This window comes from Gopherus evgoodei, chromosome 6 (genome assembly GCF_007399415.2).
Source record: "Gopherus evgoodei ecotype Sinaloan lineage chromosome 6, rGopEvg1_v1.p, whole genome shotgun sequence".
Classification (NCBI taxonomy): Eukaryota; Metazoa; Chordata; order Testudines; family Testudinidae; genus Gopherus; species Gopherus evgoodei.
The window spans coordinates 133,923,497-133,950,358 of NC_044327.1; the positions used below are offsets into that span (position 1 = coordinate 133,923,497).

The 26,862-nt window shown below is 49.1% G+C and overlaps 1 protein-coding gene across 1 annotated transcript in view; it reads right to left on the reverse strand.

Moving 5' to 3' along the window:
- The window catches only part of LOC115653160 (talin-1-like), a 125,189-nt gene that overhangs the window by 39,751 nt on the left and 58,576 nt on the right, over positions 1-26,862 (reverse strand). The window contains exon 2 of the mRNA XM_030565986.1: positions 17,266-17,429. Within this exon, the coding sequence (XP_030421846.1) occupies positions 17,266-17,395 (130 nt within the window). The 5' untranslated portion in view covers positions 17,396-17,429. The remainder of the gene's footprint in view (positions 1-17,265; positions 17,430-26,862) is intronic.

The following is a 26,862-nucleotide window of genomic DNA, read 5'->3' on the forward strand; positions in this document are numbered from 1 at the left end:
CGCCGTTCTCCCCCCTCCCCCCACCAGGCTACCCCATTTTTCCACCCCCAGGGCTCTACACCCTGGGCAGCTGCCCCACCCTCGTTAGGTCTCTGCTTTACCCCGACCAAGCAGCAGCACAGCTGAAAACAGGGGAGTTTCTGGGGGAGGTTGCCAGGGAAGTGTGGTCCGTTCCATTTCTGTTTAGAACAGAGGTTCTCAAACTGTGGTCCGTGAGCTCCATTCAGGGGGTCCGTGGATAGTTCCCTCTAAGCTGCGTGCCTGGGCAGCTGCACAGAAAAGAATGAAGGGCCACCCACCTAATTAGAGGAGCTGTGCAGGTGTGGATCTACTAATTAGGTGCTGGACCCTGGAGAAGATGCACATGTAAAGTGAGGGGGTGGCCTTGGGAGGTGGAAGGGGTCAGTGGGGCGAGAAGAGGGGGTGGGGGGAATTTGGGACATGCAGTGCTGCAGCAGCCAGAGAAAGAGGCAACTTTCTCCAGCTCCAGGCCCTTCTTCCCAGCCTCAGGTCTGTGGCTGCTATGGTGGGGGAAGAGACCCCCCTCCTTCCCAGCCCCAGCTCAGAGGCTGCTGCGGTGGGGGAGAGAGGGCACATCCATCGCAGTAGAAAGGTAAGACTGCTGATATTAAAATATGAGTTGTATTTTTATTTGTGGAACAAAAAATTAAGATTAATTAATTAAAGATTTTTTAATATAGTGCATTTATCCAAAGTGCTTTACAATACACCTCTACCCCAATATAACGCTATCCTCGGGAGCCAAAAAATCTTACTGTGTTATACGTAAAACCGCATTATATCAAACTTGCTTTGAGCTGCTGGAGTGTGCAGCCCCACCCCCTCGGAGCACTGCTTTACCGTGTTATATCCGAATTCGTGTTCTATCAGGATAGAGGTGCAGTTAGTTAACAATACAAACAACATCTGGAAAGATCATTACACGGTCTGCCAAGACCCTCAGCAATTTTCAAGTGGTCCATGAAAAAAATAGTTTGAGAACCACTGCTTTAGACTGTGTGTTTTCTCTACGGTGAAGCCCTTTGCTGAGCTGACTCAGCTAACCGAGAACACTGTAAGGTGTAGGATGAATTCATATTTTTCCCTTCAATGTGCGCTATTTTATGTTGATCATCATCTGCCATCACATTGGCCATTTACCCCCTTTGGATAAGAAAACATCTCTGACGCTGTATGGAATATGGGAGACACTTATAATATTGGTATCAACAATATCATACAAAGTGCAATTAATCTTACCAGATATACTATGTAAGGTATCAGTGAAAAAAAGTTATAATTCACTAAGTATGATAATCTTGTTTCTACGTTTGTGTCACCTCTGTATGGTAAGTTATAAATATGTAGGGTATATCTGTATTTCCAAATTTGTGCTGTGTTTCTGGGTGACACCCCCAGACAGATTGACATCAGCACTGCCCAGCTTCTGCAATGGCCCATCACGGGCCATCAACTGTACAATGGACCCCCACTGGAACGCCAGGTACTGCATCTTATGACGCAGCAGGGCATGCCTATGGATAAAACTCTAAGGCCTTTCCATGCCACGCCACGCGCTGTGAAGCTTGTGTTTGGGACACAGGAAGTACCAGGCACATGGCAAAAGGAATATAAAAGGCAGCTGCATCATCTCCATTTTGTCTTCAAACCTGCTTCTTACCTCTGGAGTAACTCTTCTAAAAATGAAGCTCTGAACAAAAGACTGAATGACCCATCCAAGCTGTGGATGTGTTCTAGGTGGACTTTCAAGCCAGGAAACTCAGCAATACTGCTAAGAACCTCCTAGGTGGACTTTGAAGGCTCTGTATGTATCTGATTTGCGAAATGAAAGCACTCTCCTCCTATTTTCTTTCTTTCATACTAAACCTTTAGTGTTAGACACTAATGGAGTGGCCAGCAGCGTGGTATTCTGGGTAAGATCCAAGCTAATACGGGCCTGGGAATGTGGCTGGCCATTTGGGAATCAGAAGAAAATTCTGTATAGTGAGAAGAGTGTTAAATAACTTCTTACTGTACTGGACTAGGTGCTGACTGGGAGCCAGAGAACTGGAATGCAATAAAAGGAGCTAGGTGAAGTGTGAGCGTGTAGCACAGTCTGTGTCTGGTTGGTGGGTTTACTTCAGTGTTAACCACCAGGCTTTGGGAGAATCTGCCCCCCCTTTTGGAGCCTGCCCTGACCTTGGCATTTCCAGTGAGGGCCGCCCCAGGCACCCTGGCTCACAGCATCTTAGGCCTTGGAGAACATTTAGTCTTTGAAGCATTTTCACAGATTTGGGGGCTGTAAAGCTAGAAGTGACCATGAAGACCATCCCATCTGAGCTCTTGCAGAATCCAGGCCAGAGCACCTCGCCTTCATGCATCTAGCCAGCAGCTTGTGGTCGAGCTTGGGTGGATCTTTAGGACAGAGATGCCCAATCTTAATGGAAAGACTAAGTGACAGAGAATCTACCATACTCCTTGGTAAGTCATGTCGATGGTTAATTATCCTCATTGCTCACATTTTGTACCTTATTTCTAGTCTGAATTTATCTAGTTTCAGCTTCCAGCCATTGAGTCTCATGCTTTTGTCTGCTAGATCAAAGAGCCCTCTGTCAGAAATCTTCTCCCAGCGCACATACTTGTAGACTGTGATCAAACCACTTCTTAACCTTCTCTTCGTTAAAATAAATATTTGAGCTTCTTCAATCTTTCGCTGCAAGGAGGGTTTTCCAGATCTCCAATCATGCTTGAACCTCTTTTCTGAACCGTTTCCAATTTCTCAACAATATTTTAAAGGCATAGAAAGGAGACCTTGACACAGTATTATAGGGATACGGGAGCACCACTATAGCTGCAGTTGCATGATGACATCTGTTTAAAGGTCAACAGTTCTAAGTCCTCTAAAGTCAACATGCTTCGTCAGATTTCTCTGAAATTCTATGTGCCTCACAAGGGTACAGGACAGGGTTGGTGACCCACAGGTGGCGACATTTGAACCAGGTGTTCTGGATATATAAGCCCCGTCCAAAAGCCATTTTTAAAAAAGCCTCCCTCTCCCCCCGCATTAGAGACACTATTAATGAGCTGTAGATCAGAACGGTCTCACTCTGCTGAGCCTTACCCAAGGCAGTGCTGAGCACTCTCTGCAGCGCTGGGGGACGCCAGCTGAGAACAGTATACAAGAAAATCTACCTTTTTACTAGGGCTGTCAATCACAGCAAACTCAAGCAATTAACTCAAATTAATTGCAATTAGTCACACTTATAACAATAGACTACCAACTGAAATTTATTCAGTATTTTGGATGTCTTTCTATGTTTTCAATATTGACTTCAATTACAACAGAATACAAAGTGCACACTGCTCACTATTATTTTTATTGCAAATATATTCACTGTAAAAATGAAAACAGGAACCGTATTTTTCAATTCCCCTCATACAGGTCGGGTAGTGCAATCTTTTTATCGTGGAAGTGCAACTTACAAGTGCAGACAGTTTTGGTTACGTAACTGCTCTCAAAAACAAAACCCTGTAAAATTTTAGAGCCTACAAGTTCACTCAGTCCTACTACTTATTCTGCCAATCGCTAAGACAAACAAGTTTGGTTACATTGAGGGGAGATTCTGCTGCCTGTTTTTTATTTACAATGTCACCTGAAAGTGAGAACAGGCTTTCGTCTGGCACTTTTGTAGCCGGTGTTGCAAGGTATTTACATGCAGATATGCTAAACATTTGTATGCCCCTTCATGCTACAGCTACCATTCCAGAGGACATGCTTCCATGCTGATGATGCTTGTTTAAAAAAAAAAAAAAAAAAAAGTATGTTAATTAAATTTGTGACTGAACTCTTTGGGGGAAGAATTCTACATCTCCTGCTCTGTGTTTTACCCACATTCTGCATATATTTAATGTTAAAGCAGTCTCGGATGATGACCCAGCACATGGTCATTTTTCAGAACACTTTCCAGCAGATTTTACAAAACGCTAAGAAGGAATCGATGTGAGATTTCTAAAGATAGCTACAGCCCTCAACCCAAAGCTCAAGAATCTGAAGGCTCATCCAAAATCTGAGAGGGACGAGGTGTGAAGTATGCTTTCATAGACTCAGACTCATAGACTCTAGGACTGGAAGGGATCTCAAGAGGCCATCGAGTCCAGTCTCCTGCCCTCATGGCAGGACCAAATACTGTCTAGACCATCCCTGATAGACATTTATCTAACCTACTCTTAAATATCTCCATCTCCAGAGATGGAGATTCCACAACTTCCCTAGGCAATTTATTCCAGTGTTTAACTACCCTGACAGTTAGGAACTTTTTCCTAATGTCCAACCTAAATCTCCCTTGCTGCAGTTTAAGCCCATTGCTTCTTGTTCTATCATTGGAGGCTAAGGTGAACAAGTTTTCTCCCTCCTCCTGATGACACCCTTTTAGATACCTGAAAACTGCTATCGTGTCCCCTCTCAGTCTTCTCTTTTCCAAACTAAACAAACCCAATTCCTTCAGCCTTCTTTCATAGGTCATGTTCTCAAGACCTTTAATCATTCTTGTTGCTCTTCTCTGGACCCTCTCCAATTTCTCCACATCTTTCTTGAAATGCAGTGCCCAGAACTGGACACAATACTCCAGTTGAGGCCTAACCAGCGCAGAGTAAAGCGGAAGAATGACTTCTCGTGTCTTGTTTACAACACACCTGTTAATGCAACCCAGAATCACATTTGCTTTTTTTGCAACAGTATCACACTGTTCACTCATATTAAGCTTGTGGTCCACTATGACCCCTAGATCTCTAGTCTCCTCCCATTCTGTAAGACTTGCAAAAGTCTTAAGAGCAACACTCTGATGTGGAAACTACAGAACCCGAACTACCAAAAAAGAAAATCTGACTCAGATGATAAAAATGAATATGCATTGGTTCGCACTGCTCTGGAACGTTTTTGAGCAGAAACCATCATCAGCATGGATACATGTCCCTTGGAATGGGGTTGAAGCATGAAGGGACATATGAATCTTTAGCACATCTGGCACGTAAATGTCTTGCAACGCTGGCTACAACAATGCCACGTGAACATCGATTCTCACTTTCAGGTGACATTGTAATTAGGAAGTGGGCAGCATTATCTCCTGCAAATTGTAACCAACCTTGTTTGTCTTAGCAATTGGCTGACCGAGAAGTAGGACTAAGTGGATTTGCAGGCTCTAAAGTTTTACACTGTTTTATTTTTGAATGTAGGTTTGTTTTGTTTTGGTTTTTTTACATAAGTCTATGTTTTTAAGTTTAACTTTCATGATAAAGATTGCACTGCAGTACTTGTATAAAGTGAACTGAAAAATACAATTTTTTACATTGCCAATATTTGTAATAAAAAATATAAAGTGAGCACTGTACGATTTGTATTGTGTTGAAATTGAAATTAATATTTTTGAAAATGTAGTAAACATCCAAAAATATTTAAATTAAATGATATTCCATTGTTGTTTAATCACGCAATTAATTTTTTTAATCGCTTGACAGCCCGAATTTTTATACAACGTATGTGCCATTTCAGAAAAACAACTAAAGGGTTTCCATTCCTGCCATTTTATATGCTTCAAAAGCTAGAGTCTTGCACATGCTCTAAAATCCAAACAGTTCCTCTGATTGCTTTGAAATGTGGTGTACCTCAGGGGAGTGCAGGGTAATATTATTGATCCAAATCTGGGGTCATTTCACTCAAAGGTAGGGAGACCATTTGTCCAGTTTTAAACACTGATTTGTGGAGCATTGTTTCTGTCTGGTAGGACTTAGCACCTGACACGGCTTTCTTTGGTGAAAATGAGTAGAGAGGAGATGACTGTGGACAAAGGATGATGGCGGTGCTTCGGTGCAGAGTGACGCAGCAAGGATGGGCCCATGCTCTATGCTGTTCTGCCATTCACTCTATGCAGCTGGAGCAGCTTCCCTTCCCTCTCACTGGCGGCTGGAGGCTGCAAACCAGGCAGCCAGCCAATATGCTTTGGTAGGGCATGGGAGAGGGAAGAATCAATGACGACCTGTGGAACTCCTTGCTAGAGTATGTTGTGAAGGCCAAGACACTAACCAGTTCAAAAAAGAACTAGGTAAGTTCATGGAGGGTAGGTCCATCAATGGCCATTAGCCAGGCTGGGCAGGAATGGTGTCCCTGGCCTCTGTTTGTTAGAAGCTGGGAATGGGCGACAGGGGATGGATCACTTGATTATCTGTTCTGTTCATTCCCTCTGGGGCACTCAGCACTGGCCACTGGCGGAAAACAAGACACTGGGCTAGATGGACCTATGGTCTGACCCAGTGTGTCTGTTCTTACGACTCACAAGTCAATGGTCTGAGTGACGTACAGGTAAGATGATGTTTCAACAGTTAAGGAACATGCAGGACGGGCTTGAGAGGAAAGGAGTTCCATTTTGGATCATGTTACATTTCAGATGAAGGGCAGACACCTAGGAGTGGGCGCCAGAGCGGGCGAGGCTGAAGTACAGGATGAAAACTGAATGGATGGAGACAAATCAGAACAAAAAAGGTAACTTTGAGGATCAAAACCAGTGGCAGGGTTTGAGTGGCTGAAAGGGAGGCTGAAATGCTGTTCAAACTGAAGATCTCCTAAACTGAGGGCCTGATATTAAAACCAACATCAGATTCCAGCAGGAGGCCATGAGTCTGCCTGCCCCTGGTGTGCACCAATAGGCTCTGTGAAGAAAACAGTAACAGACAGTGTGCTTAAAGACTCTTCCCCCCACACTCCAGAGCCTGCCACACCTGACTCTCCCAGACAGAACACATGGCTCCATCGTCATTGTATCACTGCCATGTGTTTATCAAAACCACCAGCCACGTTCATATTGTACAAATGTCTCAAGGAGAAATGTATACGGTTCACAGCTGACTTGTGGTCTCGATATATAACCAAGAAGGAAACAAACAGTCCCTCTCAAACGGTGCGCTGGGGCTAGTCTGAAAATGGTGGGAGAAACCCTTCCTAGGGGAACCACTGCACCTGGAGGCCCCACTTTCTCCGTAGCTGGGCAGGGCAACGGTGGAAGAAGCACATTATAGAACATGGCTGTGTTCCAGAATAACCTGTTCACCTTAAATGCGTATTATTGAGGCCTTTCAAGAGCAGCTGGACTGTCTGGCTCATGTTATAATCACCTCAATGGGCCCCACATGAAGGTTCCTGATTGCAGAAAAGGCAGCGAGTAGCAACATAACCAGAGGTCTGGGGGATTCCAGATTTGCTAACATTGGCTACTTCCATCAAGCTGAATCATGGGAAATTGGAGTCTTGATAAAATCCTTTTTTTACCTGGTGGACAATTAACACTCTCCACAATCAGGGTGACTACACTGCTCTGCAGACAGACTGTTCCTTCAAATACTGATTCTCTGTCAGTTCTCGCTGTGGTGGATAAGGCCAAGATCGCCTCAGTTTATTTACAGTCACTAAGCCGAAACACAAGCTGTTGAATCCTGACTGAGAGTAGGAAAGGAGAGCACCACACATGCTGCAGCCTGTAGAGGCATGACATAGATGTCAGCAATCATGGACAAGGAGATTTGAATCAGCATATTTCCTCTGAAAAGCACAAACAGAACTCATGTCGTGCAGCTACTTCAAGTAACACAGATTCTCTCCAGTTAGTGTCATCTCCTCATGATGATGAAGGGTCTGCTGCTGAACTTTGCAAGGGGTTCCACGCTGTCACGCAACACCATTCTTACTGAAGCACTGACTGAAGCATAAAAGTTGATGAAACTATTTACTATGACTCGTCTGAATAAAGACTTGCCTTGGTTTTTAAGCAAGTCACAAGTAGTGAGAGAGACCATTTTAACCTTGGATCCAGTTCAGAAGCATTTAGACTATATTAACGCTAATGATCTATAATTCTATTTGGCCACTGATGCTTCAACTAAGAGAGTGACAAAAATTTTTCCATAAGTATTTTATAGTTTTTTAAAAGGGAGTCAGTACTTTCTCTTGGATTTTTACACTGATAGGACACTGCACAAGACATTGCCACAGAAATATCTGAAAAACTCTAGGTCTTTGACCTCAGTCTGGAGAAGCAGTCAGCGCTTGCAGCTGATAATGCCAGTGTATGTTATGGGAAGCAGAAGAACATATATGTCCAAAGAGGACATTATAGCAGCCAGCTGCTTAGGGCACATTCTTCATAATGCTTCAAAGTATGCTGCAGGAAAACTTGATGTCAATGTAGATTTAATTTTAAAGATTTATTCCCACTTTAGCATCTCTGTTATCAGAACAGAACAATTCAAGGAGGTGTGAAATTGCTGAGGTGGAAGAATGCAATCTATTGAAACACACTGTTACTAGGTGCCTGTCTTGTTTGCTAGCAATCAATAGATTTCCGAAATGCTGGAAACCAGTAGCTAGCTATTTCCAGAGCTCAAGAAAGGAGGAGTGTCCCAAAGTGATTTGGAAATGCTTTGGAGACAAGGGCAGTGCCAATGAAATGGCTGAACTATATTTCCTGTTTCTAAGCCATGCTCTGAACCTATTCATGGACTGTATTGAGGCTTTAGAAGCCAAGTGTTTTAGTGTTTTTTCAGGTACAAGCTCATGAATGAACAGAATATGAACCTAGAGAGAAGGATTATGGATAAATCCTTTGGATAAACAGTGAATTCTAAGCTCAAGGGCCCTTGTATGGCATCCACATGGCAGGTCTCACTTCTCTGAAGACAACCTTCACAGCAAAGTTTCCAAGGTAGCTCCTGAAAAACCCATCAGCTCCGAAGAATTTTTTTGAAGCTGTTCACACTTACAGCATGAAAGAAGAGGACATGGACGAGGTCTGTAAAGAGTCTAGCAATGTAGAAAGTCTAATCTCTCCTCCTGAGTTAAAGAACTACCTGACCAGAGGTACCTGAAAATTTTCACCAAAGTACAGGACAACTTCAAGAACTTGGAAGAAAATCAGCTCTTACGTCTTTTTAATACTGTGCAGAAATGCTCACATGGAGAAGGCTCTCTCTCTCTCTCTCATGACCACAGCTTGGAGAAATGAAAGGAAGAAGCTGGATGTAGAGTGCATGAAAGCGGAGCTCCAGATGTGCCACTAACAGGGTAATGCAAGAATACATACCCTGAGTTCCTCAAGAACAAAGAACTTCTGAAACAGAGGCAAAAGCACAGACACCAGATAAAGGTACTCTAGGTCCCTTGCAGGGTCCTAGAGCCTGGGCTCCAGCCCAAATGTTTACACTGCAATTAGCACAGCCCCTTAGCCCGAGCCAGCTGGCATGGGCCAGCTGTGGGGGTCCAATAGCACTGTAGACATAACCTAAGTGCAGGGGCAGCTCTAGGTATTTTGCTGCCCAAAGCATAGCAGGCAGGCTACCTTCAGCGGCTTGCCTGCGGGAAGTCTCTGGTCTCGCAGATTCGGCGGCACGCCTGTGGAAGGTCCACCGAAGCCACGGGACCAACGGACCCTCCGCAGGCATGCTGCCGAAGGCAACCTGCCTGCCACCCTTGCGACGACCGGAAAAGCGCCCCCGTGGCTTGCCGCCCCAGGCACATGCTTGGCATGCTGGTGCCTGGAGCCGCCCCTGCCTAAGTGGCTGCAGATTGGTACAATTTGCAAGTTATGGGTGGCAACTTAATTTGGGGGGGCAGAGGGGGAGAGAATGTAACAAAGTATTTTTGGGATAAGATTAAACATGTGAATGTTCCTGGGAAGGGAAGGGTATTTTGGGGCAGAAAAATGGTGGAATAGGGGGAGAAGCATTAGGGGTGCAGGAAGGAGGGTTGAGAGGAGGGGCAGGAAGGGGGATGGATGTTAAGGGAGGGAAGAGAGGTTGAAGGCTCTGGTGAGGGAGGCATGGCACCTCCCAGATTTGCAAGTGCATCCTGTGACAAATTGGGAATTTTTTGTAATATTTTTATGAAGCCTGTGTGAGCCTCAGTTCCCCCTATATGCTGCATTGTTACCCAACGGAGTGAAAAGGGGCTGTTTGCTCTCAGGGCAGGTGAACAGACATAGGTGTGGGATTAGCTGTCTGGGCCTTAATTCCCACATCGATAGACCATCAGAGAAGACAATAACAAATCTAATCATCAAGACATTGGCACCTAGCAACCAGCAACCCAGAGGGAGGAAGATTTCTACACCTTTCCCCAAGCTGAACAACAATGAAAAGACTGGGGAGGAAGGAGGTAGGGGATCAGAGCTGTCAGCTGGGAGGAGTCGGGCTCTCATCAGGAGTCTGACCAAGGAGGCCGGACAGAGACAGACAGGCCTTGAACCAAGGGGATCACTCCAGCGTGGCTGGGCTCTGGGCTGGCCAGACTGGAGGATGCTCCAACCGTCAGTTCTCTGGACTAATCTAAGGACCTTCTGTGCTGCGTCCAGGTGACTAATAAACCCAATTGTTCTGGCAGCTCTGCGAGAGTATCCCTGCAGATGCTGGGCGAGGTGCATTAATCCCGGAGGAGTGGACAGGTCTCCACCAGGGATTCTCTCAGTTGGACTCTCTGAACGGATCTCACAGGGTGAAGACAACAAAATCTGCACCTTGGCAGGGGGTTAGACCAGACGACCCTTGCAGTCCCTTCTAATTTTATGGTTCTACAATAAACAGGAGTGCTGCAAGCCCAAAGGTCCAGTCTAAAAACTGAAGAACAGCCAGATTGGGTCAGACCAAAGGCCCATCTAGCCCAGTATCCTGCTGACAGTGACCAATGCCAGGAGCCCCAGAGGGAATGAACAGAACAGGTAACCATCGAGTGAGCCATCCTCTGTCGCCCATTCCCAGCTTCTGACAAACAGAGGCCAGGGACACCATCCCTGCCCATCCTGGCTAATAGCCTTCATGGACCCTATCCTCCATGAACTTATCTAGTTTTTTGAATCCAGTTATAGTCTTGGCCTTCACAACATCCTCTGGCAAGGAGTTCCACAGGTTGACTGTGCATTGAGTGAAAAAATACTTCCTTTTTGTTTGTTTTAAACCCACTGCCTGTTCATTTGATTTGGTGACCCCTAGTACTTGTGTTATGAGGAGTAAATAACACGTCCTTATTTAATTTATCCACACCAGTCATGATTTTATAGAACTCAATATCGCCCCTTAGTCATCTCTTTTCCACACTGAAAAGTCCCAGTCTTATTAATTTGTCCCCATATAACAGCCACTCCATACCCCTAATCATTTTTGTTGCCCTTTTCTGAACTTTTTCCAGTTCCAATATATCTTTTTTTGAGATAGGGTGACCATATCTGCACGGAGTATTCAAGATGTGGGTGTACCAGGGATTTATAGAGGCAACACGGTATTTTCTGTCTTATTATATATCTCCTTCTTCTTGGTCCCAACATTCTGTTCGCTTTTTTGACTGCCGCTGCACACTGAGTGGATGTTTTCAGAGAACTCTCCACAAGGACTCCAAGATCTTTCTTGAGTGGAAACAGCTAATTTAGACCCCCTCATTTTATATGGCTAGTTGGAATTATGTTTTCCAACGTGCATTACTTTGCATTTATCAACACTGAATTTCATCTGCCATTTTGCTGCCCAGTCACTCAGTTTTGTGAGATTCTTTTGTAGCTCTTCGCAGTCTGCCTGGGACTTAACTATCTTGAGTAGTTTTGTATCATCTATAAATTTTGCCACCTCACTGTTTACCCCCTTTTCCAGGTCATTTATGAAGATGCTGAATAGGGCAAGTCCCAGAACAGACCCCCCCGGGGGACACCATTTACCTCTCTCCATTCTGAAAACTGACCATTTATTCCAACTCTCTGTTTCTTATCTTTAAACCCAGGGGTGGGCAAACTATGGCCCGCAGGCCGGATCCAGCCCCTCAGGTCTTTGGATTCAGCCCGTGGTGCTACTGGCACCACATCCTTGTGGTCCCCCTATGTTGTCCTTGCCTCCAGGCACTGACCCCCACAGCTCCCATTGGCCGGTAAATGGGGAACCGCGGCCAATGGGAGCTTCGGGTGAGGTACCTGGAGGCACAGCAAGGGCAGCGCACACAGAGCCCTCCGCGCCCCCTCCCCCCAGGGGCTGCAGTGCTTCCTGGAGCAGCGCGGGGGTGGGGAAAGGGCAGGCATGCAGGGCAGCCATGCGCGTCACTGCCACCCTGGAGCCATTTGAGGTAAGTGGGGTCGGAGCCTGAACCTCTCCTGTACCCTGCCCCGGGCCCCCTCCCATACCCTACACCCCTCCTCTGCCCCAATCCCTACCCTGAGCCCCTTCCTGCACACTGCACCCCCTCCCACACCCCAACCCCAACCCTGCATACAATTTCCCCACCCAGATGTGGCCCTCAGCCCAAAAAGTTTGCCCACTCATTTTAACCAGTTACCAATCCATGAAAGTACCTTCTCTCTTATCCCATGACAGCTTACTTTGCTTAAGAGCCTTTGGTGAGGGACCTTGTCAAAGGCTTTCTGAAAATCTAAGTACACTATATCCACTGGATCTCCCTTGTCCACATACTTGTTGACTCCACTCAAAGAATTCTAACAGACTGGCAAGGCATAAGTTCCCTTTACAAAAACCATGTTGACTCTTCCTCAACAAATTATGTTCATTTATGTGTCTAACAATTCTATTCTTTACTATAGTTTCAACCAGTTTGCCCAGTTCTGAAGACAGATTTACCAGCATATAATTGCTGGGATCCCCTCCAGAGCCCTTTTTAAAAATTGGCATCACAGTAGCTAACCTCCAGTCATCTAGAACAGAAGCTGACTTAAGTGATAGGTTACAAACCACAGTTAGCAGTTCTTGTGACGCTGCACTCCATATTTTTATAAAAGTATGTTTGTAAGTGTGGATATGATGTAACTGGAATATGCTTTATGCAAAAGGTCGCTTGTAAGGTATCATTGCAAAGCTTATAATCTACTCAGTGTGATCATCCTATTTGTATGAATGTATAATTCGTGTATCTGAAACTAGGAATATGAAATATAACTCTGAGGTCTTATTGTAATTATGCAAAGTGTGGGCCATTAATGATGGCTTAGAATCTTGATGGCTCCCATCAACTAGGACAAGAGTTTGTAAATGGCTCTGTTTACTTGTAAGCCTTCCTGTATACCTGGGTGCCAGCCAGTGAGTAATGAAGTCTCACAGGATATGTGATCATGTCACATAATACTGGAATCCATCTTAAACCTGGTGCTTTTCAATGTAGAAGGAAGAGGGGAACCCAGAGACAAAGGATTCCCACCTTGTGCCAAAGCCATGAAAAGGGGTGGAACAGAACAAAGGTGGCCAGTCATGAGAAATCCCCTTTACCATCACCTGAGCTGGAACTAACAAGAACTATACTAGGGAAAGGATTGGGCCTAGACTAAGGAGGAATCTAGTCTGTGAACACCTCTGAGGGTGAGATTTACCTGTATTCAGTTTCTTAAATGTATTAGGCTGAGACTTACATGTTCTGTTTTATTTTGCTTGGTAACTTACTTAGTTCTGTCTGTTATTACTTGAAATCACTTAAATCCTACTTTTTATACTTAATAAAAATCACTTTTGTTTATTATTAAACCCAGAATAAGTAATTAATACCTGGGGGAGCAAACAGCTGTGAATTTCTATCAGTGTTCTAGAGGATGGACAATTTATGAGTTTATCCTGTATAAGCTTTATGCAGAGTAAAACAGATTTATTTGGGGTTTGGATCCCATTGGGAGCTAGCTGGGTGTCTGGGTGCTGGAGACAGGAGCACTTTTTAAGTTGTTTTCAGTTAAGTCTGCAGCTGTGGGGGCATGGTTCAGATCCTGGGTCTGTACTGCAGCAGACTTGTGTGTCTGGCTCAACAAGGCAGGGTTCTGGAAGACCAAATTGGCAGAGAAAACAGGCTCAGAGGTAGTCTCAGCACATCAGGTGATAGTCCCAAGGGGGTCTCTGTGACCAAACCCATCACAGTTCTGCAATTTCACATTTGAGTTCCTTCAGAACTCTTGGGTGATACCATCACGTCCTGGTGATGTATTCCTGTTTAGTTCATCAGTTTGTTCCAAAACCTCCTCTAATAACACCTCAATCAGGGGCAGCTCCTCAGATCTGTCACCTAAAAAGAATGGCTCAGGTTTGGGAATCTCCCTCACATCCTCAGCCGTGAAGACTAATGCAAAGAATTAATTTAGTTTCTCTGCAATAGCCTTATAGTCTTTGAGTGCTTCTTTTGCACCTCGGTCGTCCAGTGGCCCCACTCGTTGTTTAGCAGGCTGCTTGTGATGTACATAATTTTTATTTACATTTTGCTAGTCTTTTTGAGACTTTGGCTATCTGTTCTTCAAATTCTTTTTTGACCTTCCTCATTATATTTTTATACTTCATTTGCCAGAGTTTATGCTCCTTTCTATTTTCCACAAAAGGATTTAACTTCTACTTTTTAAAGGATGCCTTTTTGTCTCCCACTGCTTCTTTTACTTTGTTGTTTAGCCACGGTGGCACTTTTTGGGTTCATAGAATATCAGGGTTGGAAGGGACCTCAGGAAGTATCTAGTTCAAAGCAGGACCAATCCCCAACTAAATCATTCTGGTTCTCTTCCTATGTTTTTAATTTGGGGTATACATTTAAGTTGAGCCTTTATTATGGTGTCTTTTAAAAAAGTTTCCACGCAGCTTGCAGGGATTTCACTTTTGGCACTGAACCTTTTAATTTGTTTCACTAACCTCATTTTTGTGTAGTCCTCCTTTCTAAAATGAAATGCTACAGTGTTGGGCTGCTGTGGTGTTTTCCCTTGCCACAGGGATGTTAAATTGAATTACATTATGGTCATTACCATTAACCGGTCCAGCTATATTCACCTCTTAGACCAGATCTTGTGCTCCCACATAGGACTAAAAATTGCCTCTCCTCTGGTGGGTTCCAGGACTAGCTGCTCCAAGCAGCAGCCATTTAAGGTGTCAAGAAACTTTATCTCTGCATCCTGTCCTGATGTGACATGTACCCAGTCAGTATGGGGATATCTGAAAACCCCCAATTGTATTGAGTTTTATATTTTTATAGCCTTTCTAATCTCCGAGTATTTCACAGTCACTGTCACAATCCTGGTCAAGGGGTCGATAATATATCCCTACTACTATATTCTTATTATTAGAGCGTGGAATTACTATCCAAAGAGAGTCTATGGTAGTTTGGTTTATTTAAGATTTTTACTTCATTTGATTCTGTGTCACTCCCCCACCAGCACGACTGTTCTGTCTTTACAATATATTTTGTACCCTGATATTACTATATCCCATTGATTATCTTCATTCCACCATGTTTCTGTGATGCCTGTTATATCAATATCCTCGTTTAATACCAGGCACTCTACTTCACCCACCTTATGATTTAAACTTCTAATCTTTGTATATAAGCACTTCCAAAACTTGTCACTTTTTAGCTGTCTGCCATTACAGGATGTAATTGAATGGGGCTTTTTTTCATTTGACTGTTTCTCTTCAGATCCTAGCTGTATTTTATCATTTTCCATCCTCTCCTCCTTACTAGGACATAGAGAATCTCCATTAATAGATCCTACCCTAAGGGATGTCTTTGTCCAAACCACATGCTCCTCCGCACCTGTCAGCTTCCCCCAGCCCTTAGTTTAAAAACTGCTCTAAGACCCTTTTTAATTTTAAGTGCCAGCAACCTGGTTCCATTTTGGTTTAGGTGGAGCCCATCCTTCCTGTATAGGCTCCTCCTTTCCCCAAAGTTTCCCCAGTTCCTAATAAGCCTAAACCCCTCCTCCCTACACCTTCGTCTCATCCACACATTGAGAATGCATGAGGGGGTGAAGCTGTGTGACTTACCCTGGAGGAAGAGTGAGACCCTTGTGGGGTCTGGCCCACTGACGGGCTCTAGCACCACTCTGTGACACACCCCAACCCCTACGACCCTAGCTCCGCCAGTGCACCCCAATGCCCACGCGCTCAACAGCTCTACCAGTCGATCCCAGTCTTCCCACACCCAGCCTTCCTGCACTTCAACATAATTCTGCTTTTACACAGTTGCCATTTGTTCTAGGCACAGATGTGAGTTGGGTTATAGGATGGGGGGAGTAACAGTAATAGAAACATTTGTATACGAAGGAGTGAAGACCTCAGGGAGATGTGTTCCCTTCTTGCAGCTGGGAGGCCTGGGTACAGAAGTGGGGAAGCAGCCAGGTGGGAGTGGGGAAACCCTGAAGGGGTCAGAGGAATGGCTGAGGAGGAGGGTTGAAACAAGGCTAGTGGGGCCCAGCTGATGTATGTATTTGTTAGGGGAGCAGCAGTTGGCTCAGCATGCTAATTGCAGGACTTGATATGTACAATGGTCTAAAAAGGTCTATTAACGGCTAACAACCACCACATCTCTTTTCCTGTTAAAAATTCAATGGCAAAAAGCTCTGTTAACGCAGAATGACTGTTGCTTGGTGGTGTGTTGTCCCCTGCACAATATTGAGCTGAGCTACTTCAGCCCCGCTGAAAACCAGGAAATGCAGTTTGCCCACGTAGCAGCGTCACAGTACGCCCCATTGACTAAACCGCCCCAGCTGTGACACGTACAAGGTCTTCACCTCCTTTTACAGCCCACTCATTCTCAGCCACACGATTCCCTTGAACACTATTACGGGACAAAATGTGGGGGCAGGGGAAGGTTTCCTGTGCCACTTCCCCCTCTGTCCCTTTGGAGCTGGAATGGCCAATGGGATTCATTTGGATACCCTCTCATGGATTCACAGGTCCAGTGCGCTCTCTGAGGTCTGTAATTGTCCCAGAGAGGACCCCTTTAGAGTGTGAACCGCCTGAAGGTCCCACTCTCTTGCTGGGGTAAGCCCCTTGGTTTCACCGTTGTTTCTGGCCATAAAAATCCAGTAACGTTCTCACTCATGCCACGTGGGATACATGCACAAAGGGGAATGAACCTGCCCAAAGCTGCCAAGCCAGTCACGGAGCCAGGACTAGAACTCATGGGTTGCAAACGCTAAACTTCAGGCTACAGGTCACAGCATTGACAGGAATCTGAAGGGCGTCAAGTCCCAGGAAGACGCGGCATTATTTGGGGTGGTATCTGGGGGTATAATGAGGAATGGGTGGAGTTAAGGGGAAATTCAGCTGGAGCAGCAGCAGCAGCAGCAAGATGCATCAGGCTGAGGATGGGTCTCCCAGCTGGGAAGGGAGCCCCGCTGCTGGGGATAAGTACCCCTGGAAAAGCGATGGTTCTGGCTGGGGACAGGGACCAGATGGGACGTTTCCATCTCTACCCTCTGCGCCTCTGGGGGTCGTGTCACTTACGCTGCCCCATCTGTGCCTCAGGCACACGCTCCCGGATGATCCGACAGGCGTCGTACACCATGGTGGAAGGCTCAAACTGCATGGTCTTCACCACGTTGCCAATGCTGATCTTCAGTGATAGGGCAACCATGGCGGCGGCTGGACAGTCCCCGCTCCTGCTTCACCTGCCAAAGAGAAGTCACAGCCGATTAGTCCCCATTACTGCTACCCAGACCAATTCCAACCCTCAACGGTTCTGAGGATCGCCCCATCTCCCAGCACTGCCCCGTCCCCCTAGAAAGCCAGATACAGGGTGCTATAATCTCACAGGCTCATGGAGAAGAGCTCTGTCTCACTGTAGACCCCTGCAGCACCAGGGTGCAGTAAACAAGGGATCACCTCCTACTTTTCCCTTCCCCCTCCTGGGGTGACCTTTTGCTTCCTGTCCTCTGGGGAATGGCTCCCTAAGTACAGGCAATGGTTGTGCCCTTCATTTAGGGGCTCATGGATAGGGGTTGCTTTTCCCTCCAGGGGCAGAGGGTCCTGTGAGCTGCTCACACCCCAAGAGACTCTCTCTAGGACACAGCTGGCAGCCTGGGTAAGGGATCCAGCCCTTCTCCAATTCATGCCAGGGCCCAGAGAGCCCTGCATGCCTTGGTGGGGTGAGGGCAGCAGGGCTGCTGCTTACCATGCTCAGAAGGTCCTTCACAACCATAAGGACTGCATGGTTTTAGCAGAAGCCCCAAATCTGCAGCAGTACCCCAGGGCAGCTTTGCCAGGGAGCTGTTGGGGGCCATCTGCCCCAGTCAGAATCATCACCCCCACCATACAGATGGAAGCACAGAGTCCAAGGAAGGGGAAGGCACATGTCCCCAAGGTCACCAAGGGAGCTATGGACAGTGACTGTCCCTTCTGTGCGGGGAAGGAGAATGACTATAGAGGTTACTTGATAGTGACGCTGTCATCCTGGAGGAAGTGATTGCACAGGGAGCACAGGCCGATAAGATGGGGAGGGTGAGAGGGAACAAATTATAAATAAAAGCTGCCATGACACAGAAGCCACAAGAGGAAAACCAAGCTCAAAGCACGCGCCAGCAAGGCCGTGCCTGTGCTGCCATGTTCCTTCTCAGGGGTTTCTGGAAAGGTCTCCCTGTGACATCCACCTGTGCTCAGGAGTCAAACAAGAGGGGTTGTGGCCTCACCCATTCCCTGAAGCACGTGCAACATGCAGCCACATCTTCCAGAAAGGAGGGACCCAGAGAGAGAGAAAAGCCTATCTGCTCAGAGATGGGATGGGAGGGAGTGATAAGAGTACCCTAACTACCCTCTCTGCTAACATGGGAACAAGGGGTCAGTCACCAAAACTAAACGGAGGTGAATTTAATGGAGCAAGGAAAATTGTTTTTATACAATGCGTAGTTTACCTGCGGAATTCTCTGCCACAAGAGCTCATTGTGCCAAGAGAACGAGAACAGCCAGTTCCATTTGATAGGATCAAAATAAGCTGTAATCCTCCCACCCACCCTCAGGCATGAGGCACTCCTAACAGCTGGGTTAGAGGGACACTTCCCCACAGGCTGCGTTATTCCACAGTTGTTCCAATCCAGCCCTAGGCGGGGGGGATTGGATGGGATGAGATGGGATACAATACAGAGACCTTCCCCTCTAAGGCACTGGTCTGACCCCTCTCAGGGCAGCCAGCAGCTTGGCATGGGAGCTAGGAGCAGCACCCAGCAGTGGGGAAAGCCAAGGAGTTGAGGAATTCACGGTCAGAGTCTCAGGGCTGGTCCACACTACGGGGGGAAATCGATCTTAGATACGCAACTTCAGCTACGCGAATAACGTAGCTGAAGTCAAATATCTAAGATCAGATTACTCACCCGTCCTCACCACGCGGGATCGATTTTCGCGGCTCCCCCTGTCGATTCCGCAACTCCGTTGGGGTTGATGGAGTTCCGGAATCGATATAAGCGCGCTCAGGGATCGATATATCGCATCTAGATGAGAGGCGATATATCGATCCCCGAGCAATCGATTTTAACCCCGATATGGCGGGTAGTCTGGACGTAGCCTCAGGGCCAGAGGAGAGCTGCTAACGGGAACATGGAGAGTTAGAAAAGGGGAAACATTTTGGGTGCGAAAAGGAGGCACAGACCCCTCAGATCTCCTCACAGCCCCTCTACCAGAGAACCCCCCGCACACACACACACCGTTTCCCTAACACACGCATGCAAATCCTGGGAGCTACCCCCAGATCCACACACACAAATCCCGGGGAGACACCCATGGCTCCTGCCTCCGCCGCAGGACACCACACAGGGTTCAGCTATATTCTGTATGTCGACACCGACACTGCCTCCTCCCTGCCCATCTTGACCGTGTTAACTTCCCCCCAGGCCAGGAACTTCCCCAGAGGCAGCAGCTGCCTGGAGCCAGACTCCCTCCTGGGGCTCAGCCCAGGCCATGGGGCTCGCCCAGCGAACTCCACTCCATTAGAAGGGTCTGTGTTTCTCCCTGCCAGGGTGGGGCATGAGACAGCTGCTGTTTTGGGGTGGGGAGGAGGAGGAAGGAGCAGGCAGCCAGGGGCAGAGGCATGATGGGCGGTGATGTGGTTGTGAGAGCGAGTAGGGAGCAGAGAGGACGGGAGGAGCTAGGAGCTGGAACCTGCTGCCAGTGACTGCAAGAGCCAGCAAGGGAGCAGGCAGGTCAGAGAGCTTGTGAGAGGGGCTGAGGAGAGGGTGATCTGGGCCTGGCTTGGGGCAGGAAGGCCAGCCCAGCAAGGCCCCATCTCCAGCAGATGCAGACCCAGTGATTCCATCACACATGGGGGGCAGACGAGATGGGAATGAAGCACTTTGGGTGCTCCATAGGCTGCCCCAGAAGCTTTGGGGCCATAAAAAGGGTACTCAACCTGCAGGGGCCATCAGGACAGAAAAGTAACCTACCCTAGAGCCTCCCCCACGGGTGGTGCAAGCCCTGGGGCTAAACTGTCCTCTCCTGCCAGAGACCCCGCCAGGGTGACCATCACTAGAGGCTGCTGGGAGATGTGGCTCTGGGTGCCAAGCCTCTACCCATCATGGGAAGCAGGCATCATCCAGTGCCACTGAGCCAGGCTCTGTCCCAGACTTGAGACTCCAGACCCTGCCAGGGCTGCTTCACCCCCACTTCCTTAGCGGGGAGCCTGAGCACACTGTGAGCTCAGCCTCAGACACACCCTGCCCAGCTGGAGGCTGGGAGCCGCTTTCCCTCCCAGCCGCCAGAGAGTGTCAAGTTCACCAGGCCCCAACCTGCCAGAAAGCGGGAGGGAAGACAGAGCTGCCACCCAGGGCAGCAGCTGGCAGGATTCCAGCATCCTCTTGCTCCCAAGCAGCTGGGGGAGCAGAGCTCCTCTGCAGGGCAGAGCTCCCAGGCCTCGGCAGCACCCCTCACCTCTGGGAGGTGGGTGTCAGGGAGGTTTTTCAAGGCATGCAGCTGGTGATAGTACAACATGACACCACCTCTCCCGCGACACACCTGTGTACCTTCCGCCCTCAGTAACCCGCAGACCCACAAATCAGCATCCCACCCTGCTCACCTCTCCTTGGCCACAGTCAGGCTCGCCCGCCGAATCAGTGTGGAGGAAGCTGCAGGTCCCCGTGCTTTGCCAGCAGCGTGCACAGGCGCTGAGCAGTGTCAACAGCGTGCAAACAAACCCTGCCCCCCTCCACTCTGATACGCAGCTGCCGATTTCCTGCCACAAGCAGATGTTGAATTCTGGGTAAGTTCCAGCTCTTCTGAGCGCAACATGCTCCCTGCAAGCAATCGTCTGCATTAGCAGGTGAGAGGAGCTGCAGCTCAAACCTCCCACAACCCTGGGCGGGCACTGGGGGCCAGACAGTGGAGATGGGGTGAAACATGGCACCCTGCCCACAAACGGCACCCTGTCGCCACCCAGGGCAGACAGACACACTTGCTCAAAGGGAAGTGGGTCTCCCTCATGCAGACATGAACACTTGGTTCCGCCTGAAGGCTGATGGTTAACACACAGCAATGAAAGGTATTATAGGGTTTTAAATGACTGCCCATCACCACAGTACCTAAGCACTGGCCACTGCAGACACAGCCACAATCCCCGCCCCAAAAAGCTCACAGCACAAAGGGGGGGATTGTGCAGAGCGTAGTGACGGCCTGGACCTGTCAGATTGACGGCTCTGCAAAGGCTTTGCGCAGGAACTACCCCAGCCCCACTGCGCAGCCGAGGACACAGGCAGTCACCTGTGCTGCTACAGTGCAGGTGGCAAAGGTGCATCACGGCAGAGCCAGGGCCATAGTGGGAACCTTAACAGTGGAATTTCCTGACTTCTGCCTGGCTTGGCTCTCAGCTTCCTTCACCAGACAGGACAAGTGGAGGGATGGGGGAACACATGGAAATCCACCAGACTGGACCCAATGCTCAGACACTGCTGTATGATAACTGTGCGTGCTGCACTCATTCCAGCCTGAGCCAATCTCCACACCAAGGGGCACTCAGTTCCCAAGGCAGCGCAGGCAACATCAGAACCAAACTCCACCCGGCGACCGTTTCAGTCAGCGCGGGGGAAGTCTGAGGGCAGGGACTGCATCTGCATGTACGTGCAGCCCCTAGCACAACAGGACACTGGGCACTATAGCAACTGCAGTGAACAAGAGCGAGAACAGATCTCTGCGCCACACTGACAGCACCTCGCTTCACAACAGCTCAGCAGCACCCCTCTCACCCCATCCCAAGGGCACTGCACCATCTGCTGCACTCACTCCCCGCTTCTGGGGTGGGATGCAACAGACGCAGCCAGAAAACCTCTCTCGTCGAGGAAGGGGGGATGGATAAACCAATTCTACAGAGTTCCAGCTTTCGTAGAAGTTTATTTCTAGCCTTCCAGTGTGACTTTGCTACGCGTCAGGGCTGTGAAGTCACAGGCAGGAAGCTCCACCTTCTCTGCATCTCAGCTTCCTGAGCAGCTGAGAGGAAAATGAACAAGAGGGTTTGGTTTCTCAGCTACTGTGGTGGCAGGGACACTGTCACCCCAAATTCCAGTGCTACCAGGGAGCTCTCAGCAGTGCTGGAGTTATTCAGAGGGGAAAACCCAGCCAAAAGAAGGCTGGGAGCAGAGCGGTGGCTGGCGGCAGGACCGAGGAGCAGAGCTGCCATCAGGAGGCAGATGGGGAGAATCCTTCTCCCTGCAGCAAGAGTATGACAGGGTAGCTTTAGATGCTTCAGGCCCCAGCCAGCCAGAGGCAGACTTGGATGGTCCTGCTAGTGAAGGCAGGGGGCTGGACTTAATGAACTTTCAGGGTCCCGTCCAGTTCTGTGAGATAGGTGTGTGATTATATATATTTATTTTACACCACATCATTCACTGCTCCTTCGGAAAGCCACCCAGCCACAGCCCTATTGCAACTCCCAGCCAGCCTGCCCTGCTGCCCACTGAGTTACACAGTCCCCTGCAATCCCACAGCCCTGCTGTAAACCCCTCACATCCACAGCCTTCCCTCCCTCTGCAATCACACAGCCCCCTGTAATCCCCTCACCCCCCGCCTTCCCTCTCTCTGCACCAAGCTGCACAGCCCCCTGTAACCAGATTCCTCAGCAGAAGGAGCGTGTCTTTTTAGCCACGCTCCAAAGCGCAGTACAGGCCCTTTGGTGAAGACCCTGCTCTGGCCCCCAGACAGCGATGCTGTCAGTCCCAGGCAGGTTTGGGGTATTTATTTGCAAATCCCTTTCTCAAGCGGAACACTGCTCGGGGGAGCTGTCTATTGTGCATGCATGCTGAGCAGAGCTGACTCTGGACAGGTTTACACTGCAGTCGGAGATGTGACTGCACCACACGTAGACAGACCTGAGCTAAAGCAGTGAAGCCGCAGCAGCACAGGTTCACTGTGGGCGAGTCGCTCAAGTACGTACCCAGAGCCCTGGGTGGCCTTGTGCAGCCCACACCCAAGCCCGTGCGGGCACAGCCCAGAGAACAGTGGAACTCTGTGTACATGGGAGTAATGGATACTGCTGCCTCTCATCCCACCTGCTGGGGTACAACTGGGTGAGGCACAGAAAAACCTCACCGCAAAGTGAGACAGGACAAGAAGAAAGGAGAATCCTGTATCCAAAATCACACTTCCATGGGGATTTGGGGGGACAAAATGGAATCTCAGCAGCTGGAATCAGGCCAGGACATTTAGGGTAATGATTCCTATTCCCAGGGCAATACCACAAGATCTGGACCAGGACTTCAGTCAGCACCTCCAGCAGAAGCCTATCTGGTGCCACACCGACTATACCCACATGCGATCCGCACTGCTGGTCTTCCATCTAGATGCTGGTATGCGCTCACCTGCTTAGCTTAGATGGCAGGGCACTAACCTTACCCTAGGGACGCTTTGACACCCCTGCAGAGAGCAGCAGCCTCCTCCCACTCCCCACACAGGGATCCCTAGCGAATCCAGTTCCCAGGAGAGCAGCCAGAGAGCCTTTTGGGCCGTGATGCACTATCCTCTGTGCAGACCCAGGAACATGCCCTCACACCTACAGTCAAAGGTCAGCTCAAAGCATCGTAAGCCATGTCTCAAAGAGCGGTAAGGAAAAGTTGTGCCTGTACCTGGGGAAGGAGGACAGCCCTGCACCATGGAGCTTCCTGCCTCCAGGTCAGCGATGGGCACTGCTGACAAACGCAACCAGGGGGATCAGACTCCAAACACAGTACAGTCCCATCTCCACAGGTCAGAGCTGCCCTAACACACACCTGAAGGTCCCTGGGTAAGCTCTGGTAACGCTGTCCAGTCCATCAATCTCTGAGCTGAATGCTCTACATTTGGCCAGTGAGCCCCACCCTCTGGAGAACCAGGTCTCCCCCCCGACTCAATCTCAGACCTGTAAGGGACCCTCCTGTGTCCAAGGAGTACCAGCTCTTCTTCCAGGCATTTGACAGGCTGCCTCTGAGAAACAAGCACAACGCAAGTTGCCGAGCACCATTTGCTGACTAGCAAGGAGCAGCCAGAGGCAGAACCTGCCCCACTTTGGAGGCACAGGAGTCTCAGAGCTTGACAGAAAAAATAAAAAGAGCAATGTCACTTCCAATTTATACCATGTCCAACATGCTGCAGTGAGCCTGAATCCCGTCAAGACAGCACAACAGCCAGCACCCAGCACCTCTGTTAGTTACTAGGGGTGAGCCCTGACCCTGCTTTCTTCCACAGAGGCACCCACACGATTCACTGCTGTGACCTCCACAAGAAATCTGCCAGCCAGCGAACGCCCCATTAAAACCACATCAGTTTAACCACTGTGCTAGGCATTCTGTATGCTAGGAAAGCATCCAGATGTGCCCATGGTGCTGGGTGCTGCACAGACTGACAGTAAGAGACTGTCCCTGCCCCCACAGAGCTCACAGGCTACTGAAGAGACCAGACAGAGGAAACGGTGGCACAGCCAGGGGCTGGTCTCTGCCCAGGTCCCACAGTAGGAAAGCTGGAAAGAGCCCAAGTCTCTTGATTCCCAGGCCAGTGCCCTGCCCAAGGATCAAGCTGCCTTTTAAGTTATCTGGAACCATCACTGTCCCCAGTGCTCACCAGGCACAGGTAGGACCCCACCCCCTTTACTCTCATCCTTGCCCCGTCTGTCACACCCATTTGTACTGGCTTTTCGTTTAGACTGAGCTCCCTGGATGCACCGCACCTGATCAAAGGCCTCTGGTTGCTGCTAAATACAAACCCTGCACTGCCAGTGAGAGCAGCTGCAGTTGAGCATTTCATCCTCTCCGGAGCTCTCGCTCACTTCATCCAGCAAGCCAAAGAGAACAGGAGTGAGTCCAATGGCCTGCAGGCCGTGGAGAGGTGACCCTCTGTCTTCCTGCTCCAGTCTCCTCCTGATCCTCCTGCCTGCCACATGTGAACTATCCGCTGGTGTTTCAGTGTCAGATGCTCTTGCACCCCAATCCAGTGGCCAGGTACTGCCTCTATTGAAGCAGCACTGCCCGGGACCCAAGGTCTGGAGGGCTGCAGCAAGGTGCCTCCCCCTCTGTCCCCACCCTGACTTGTCTAAAACTAATGAAGCTAAATGCAAAATACAGCTGTTAACATCGCACTAACAGTGAAGCTGGGAATGGCAAAAACTGAGGTTGCCACAGCAATAACCATCTCCCGAGAGCCGGGCATGGAGCTTCTGACAATCCTGGTCAGAACCGTGCTGGGAGATGTTACACCAATTTGGCTGGAGCTGGGAGCGGCTAACCCAAGCAGAGACATTTGGTCTAACCCCTGCCCCCCAGAAAGGTCCCTCTTCTCCTAACAGGACCATGGCATGGATAGGAGCTCAGAGAAAACCTAACAGGAGGAGATTAAAAACCCATCACAGGCAACCCAGCCCTCAGCATGTCACAGCAACACCCAGCCCCACAGCAAGGAGCCCCATCGGTAAAAGACGGTTACTCACCTTTGTAACTGTTGTTCTTCGAGATGTGTTGCTCACATCCATTCCAGTTAGGTGTGCGCGCCGCGCGTGCACGTTCGTCGGAAACTTTTTTACCCTAGCAACTCCAGTGGGCCGGCAGGTCGCCCCCTAGAGTGGCGCCGCCATGGCGCTCTATATATACCCCTGCCGGCCCGCCCGCTCCTCAGTTCCTTCTTGCCGGCTACTCCGACAGTGGGGAAGGAGGGCGGGTGTGGAATGGATGTGAGCAACACATCTCGAAGAACAACAGTTACAAAGGTGAGTAACCGTCTTTTCTTCTTCGAGTGATTGCTCACATCCATTCCAGTTAGGTGACTCCCAAGCCATACCTAGGCGGTGGGGTCGGAGTGAGAAGTCGCGGCCCGGAGCACCGCAGTTCCGAAGGCCGCATCCTCCCTCGACTGCTGGACCAGGGCGTAGTGGGAAGCAAAAGTGTGGACCGATGACCAGGTTGCTGCCCGACAGATTTCCTGGATGGGCACACGGGCTAGGAAAGCCAGCGATGACGCCTGCGCCCTGGTAGAATGCGCAGTCACACGGCCCGCAGGGACATGGGCCAAGTCATAACAAGTCCTGATACAGGACGTAACCCAAGAGGATATCCTCTGGGAGGAGATAGGAAGACCTTTCATACGATCTGCTACCGCCACGAAAAGTTGGGGGGATTTTCGGAAGGGCTTAGTCCTGTCTATGTAGAACGCGAGAGCCCTACGGACATCCAGCGAGTGGAGCTGCTGCTCCCTGCCTGAGGAGTGAGGTTTTGGGAAAAAAACCGGAAGGAAAATCTCTTGGTTGACATGGAAGGCTGAGACCACCTTGGGCAGAAAAGCAGGGTGTGGTCTCAGCTGCACCTTGTCCTTGTGGAAGACCGTATATGGGGGGTCTACCACAAGAGCTCGGAGCTCCGACACCCGTCTAGCTGAGGTGACAGCCACTAGAAAGGCAGTTTTCCAAGAGAGGTAGAGCAGGGAGCAAGTAGCTAACGGCTCAAAGGGGGGCCCCATGAGTCGGGACAACACCAGGTTAAGATCCCAGGTGGGAGCAGGGGGACGGACGTTAGGGAATAAACGTTCCAGCCCTTTAAGGAATCTCGACACCGTCGGGTGAGAAAAAACGGAGCGACCGTCCGCACCCGGGTGAAAGGTGGAGATAGCAGCTAG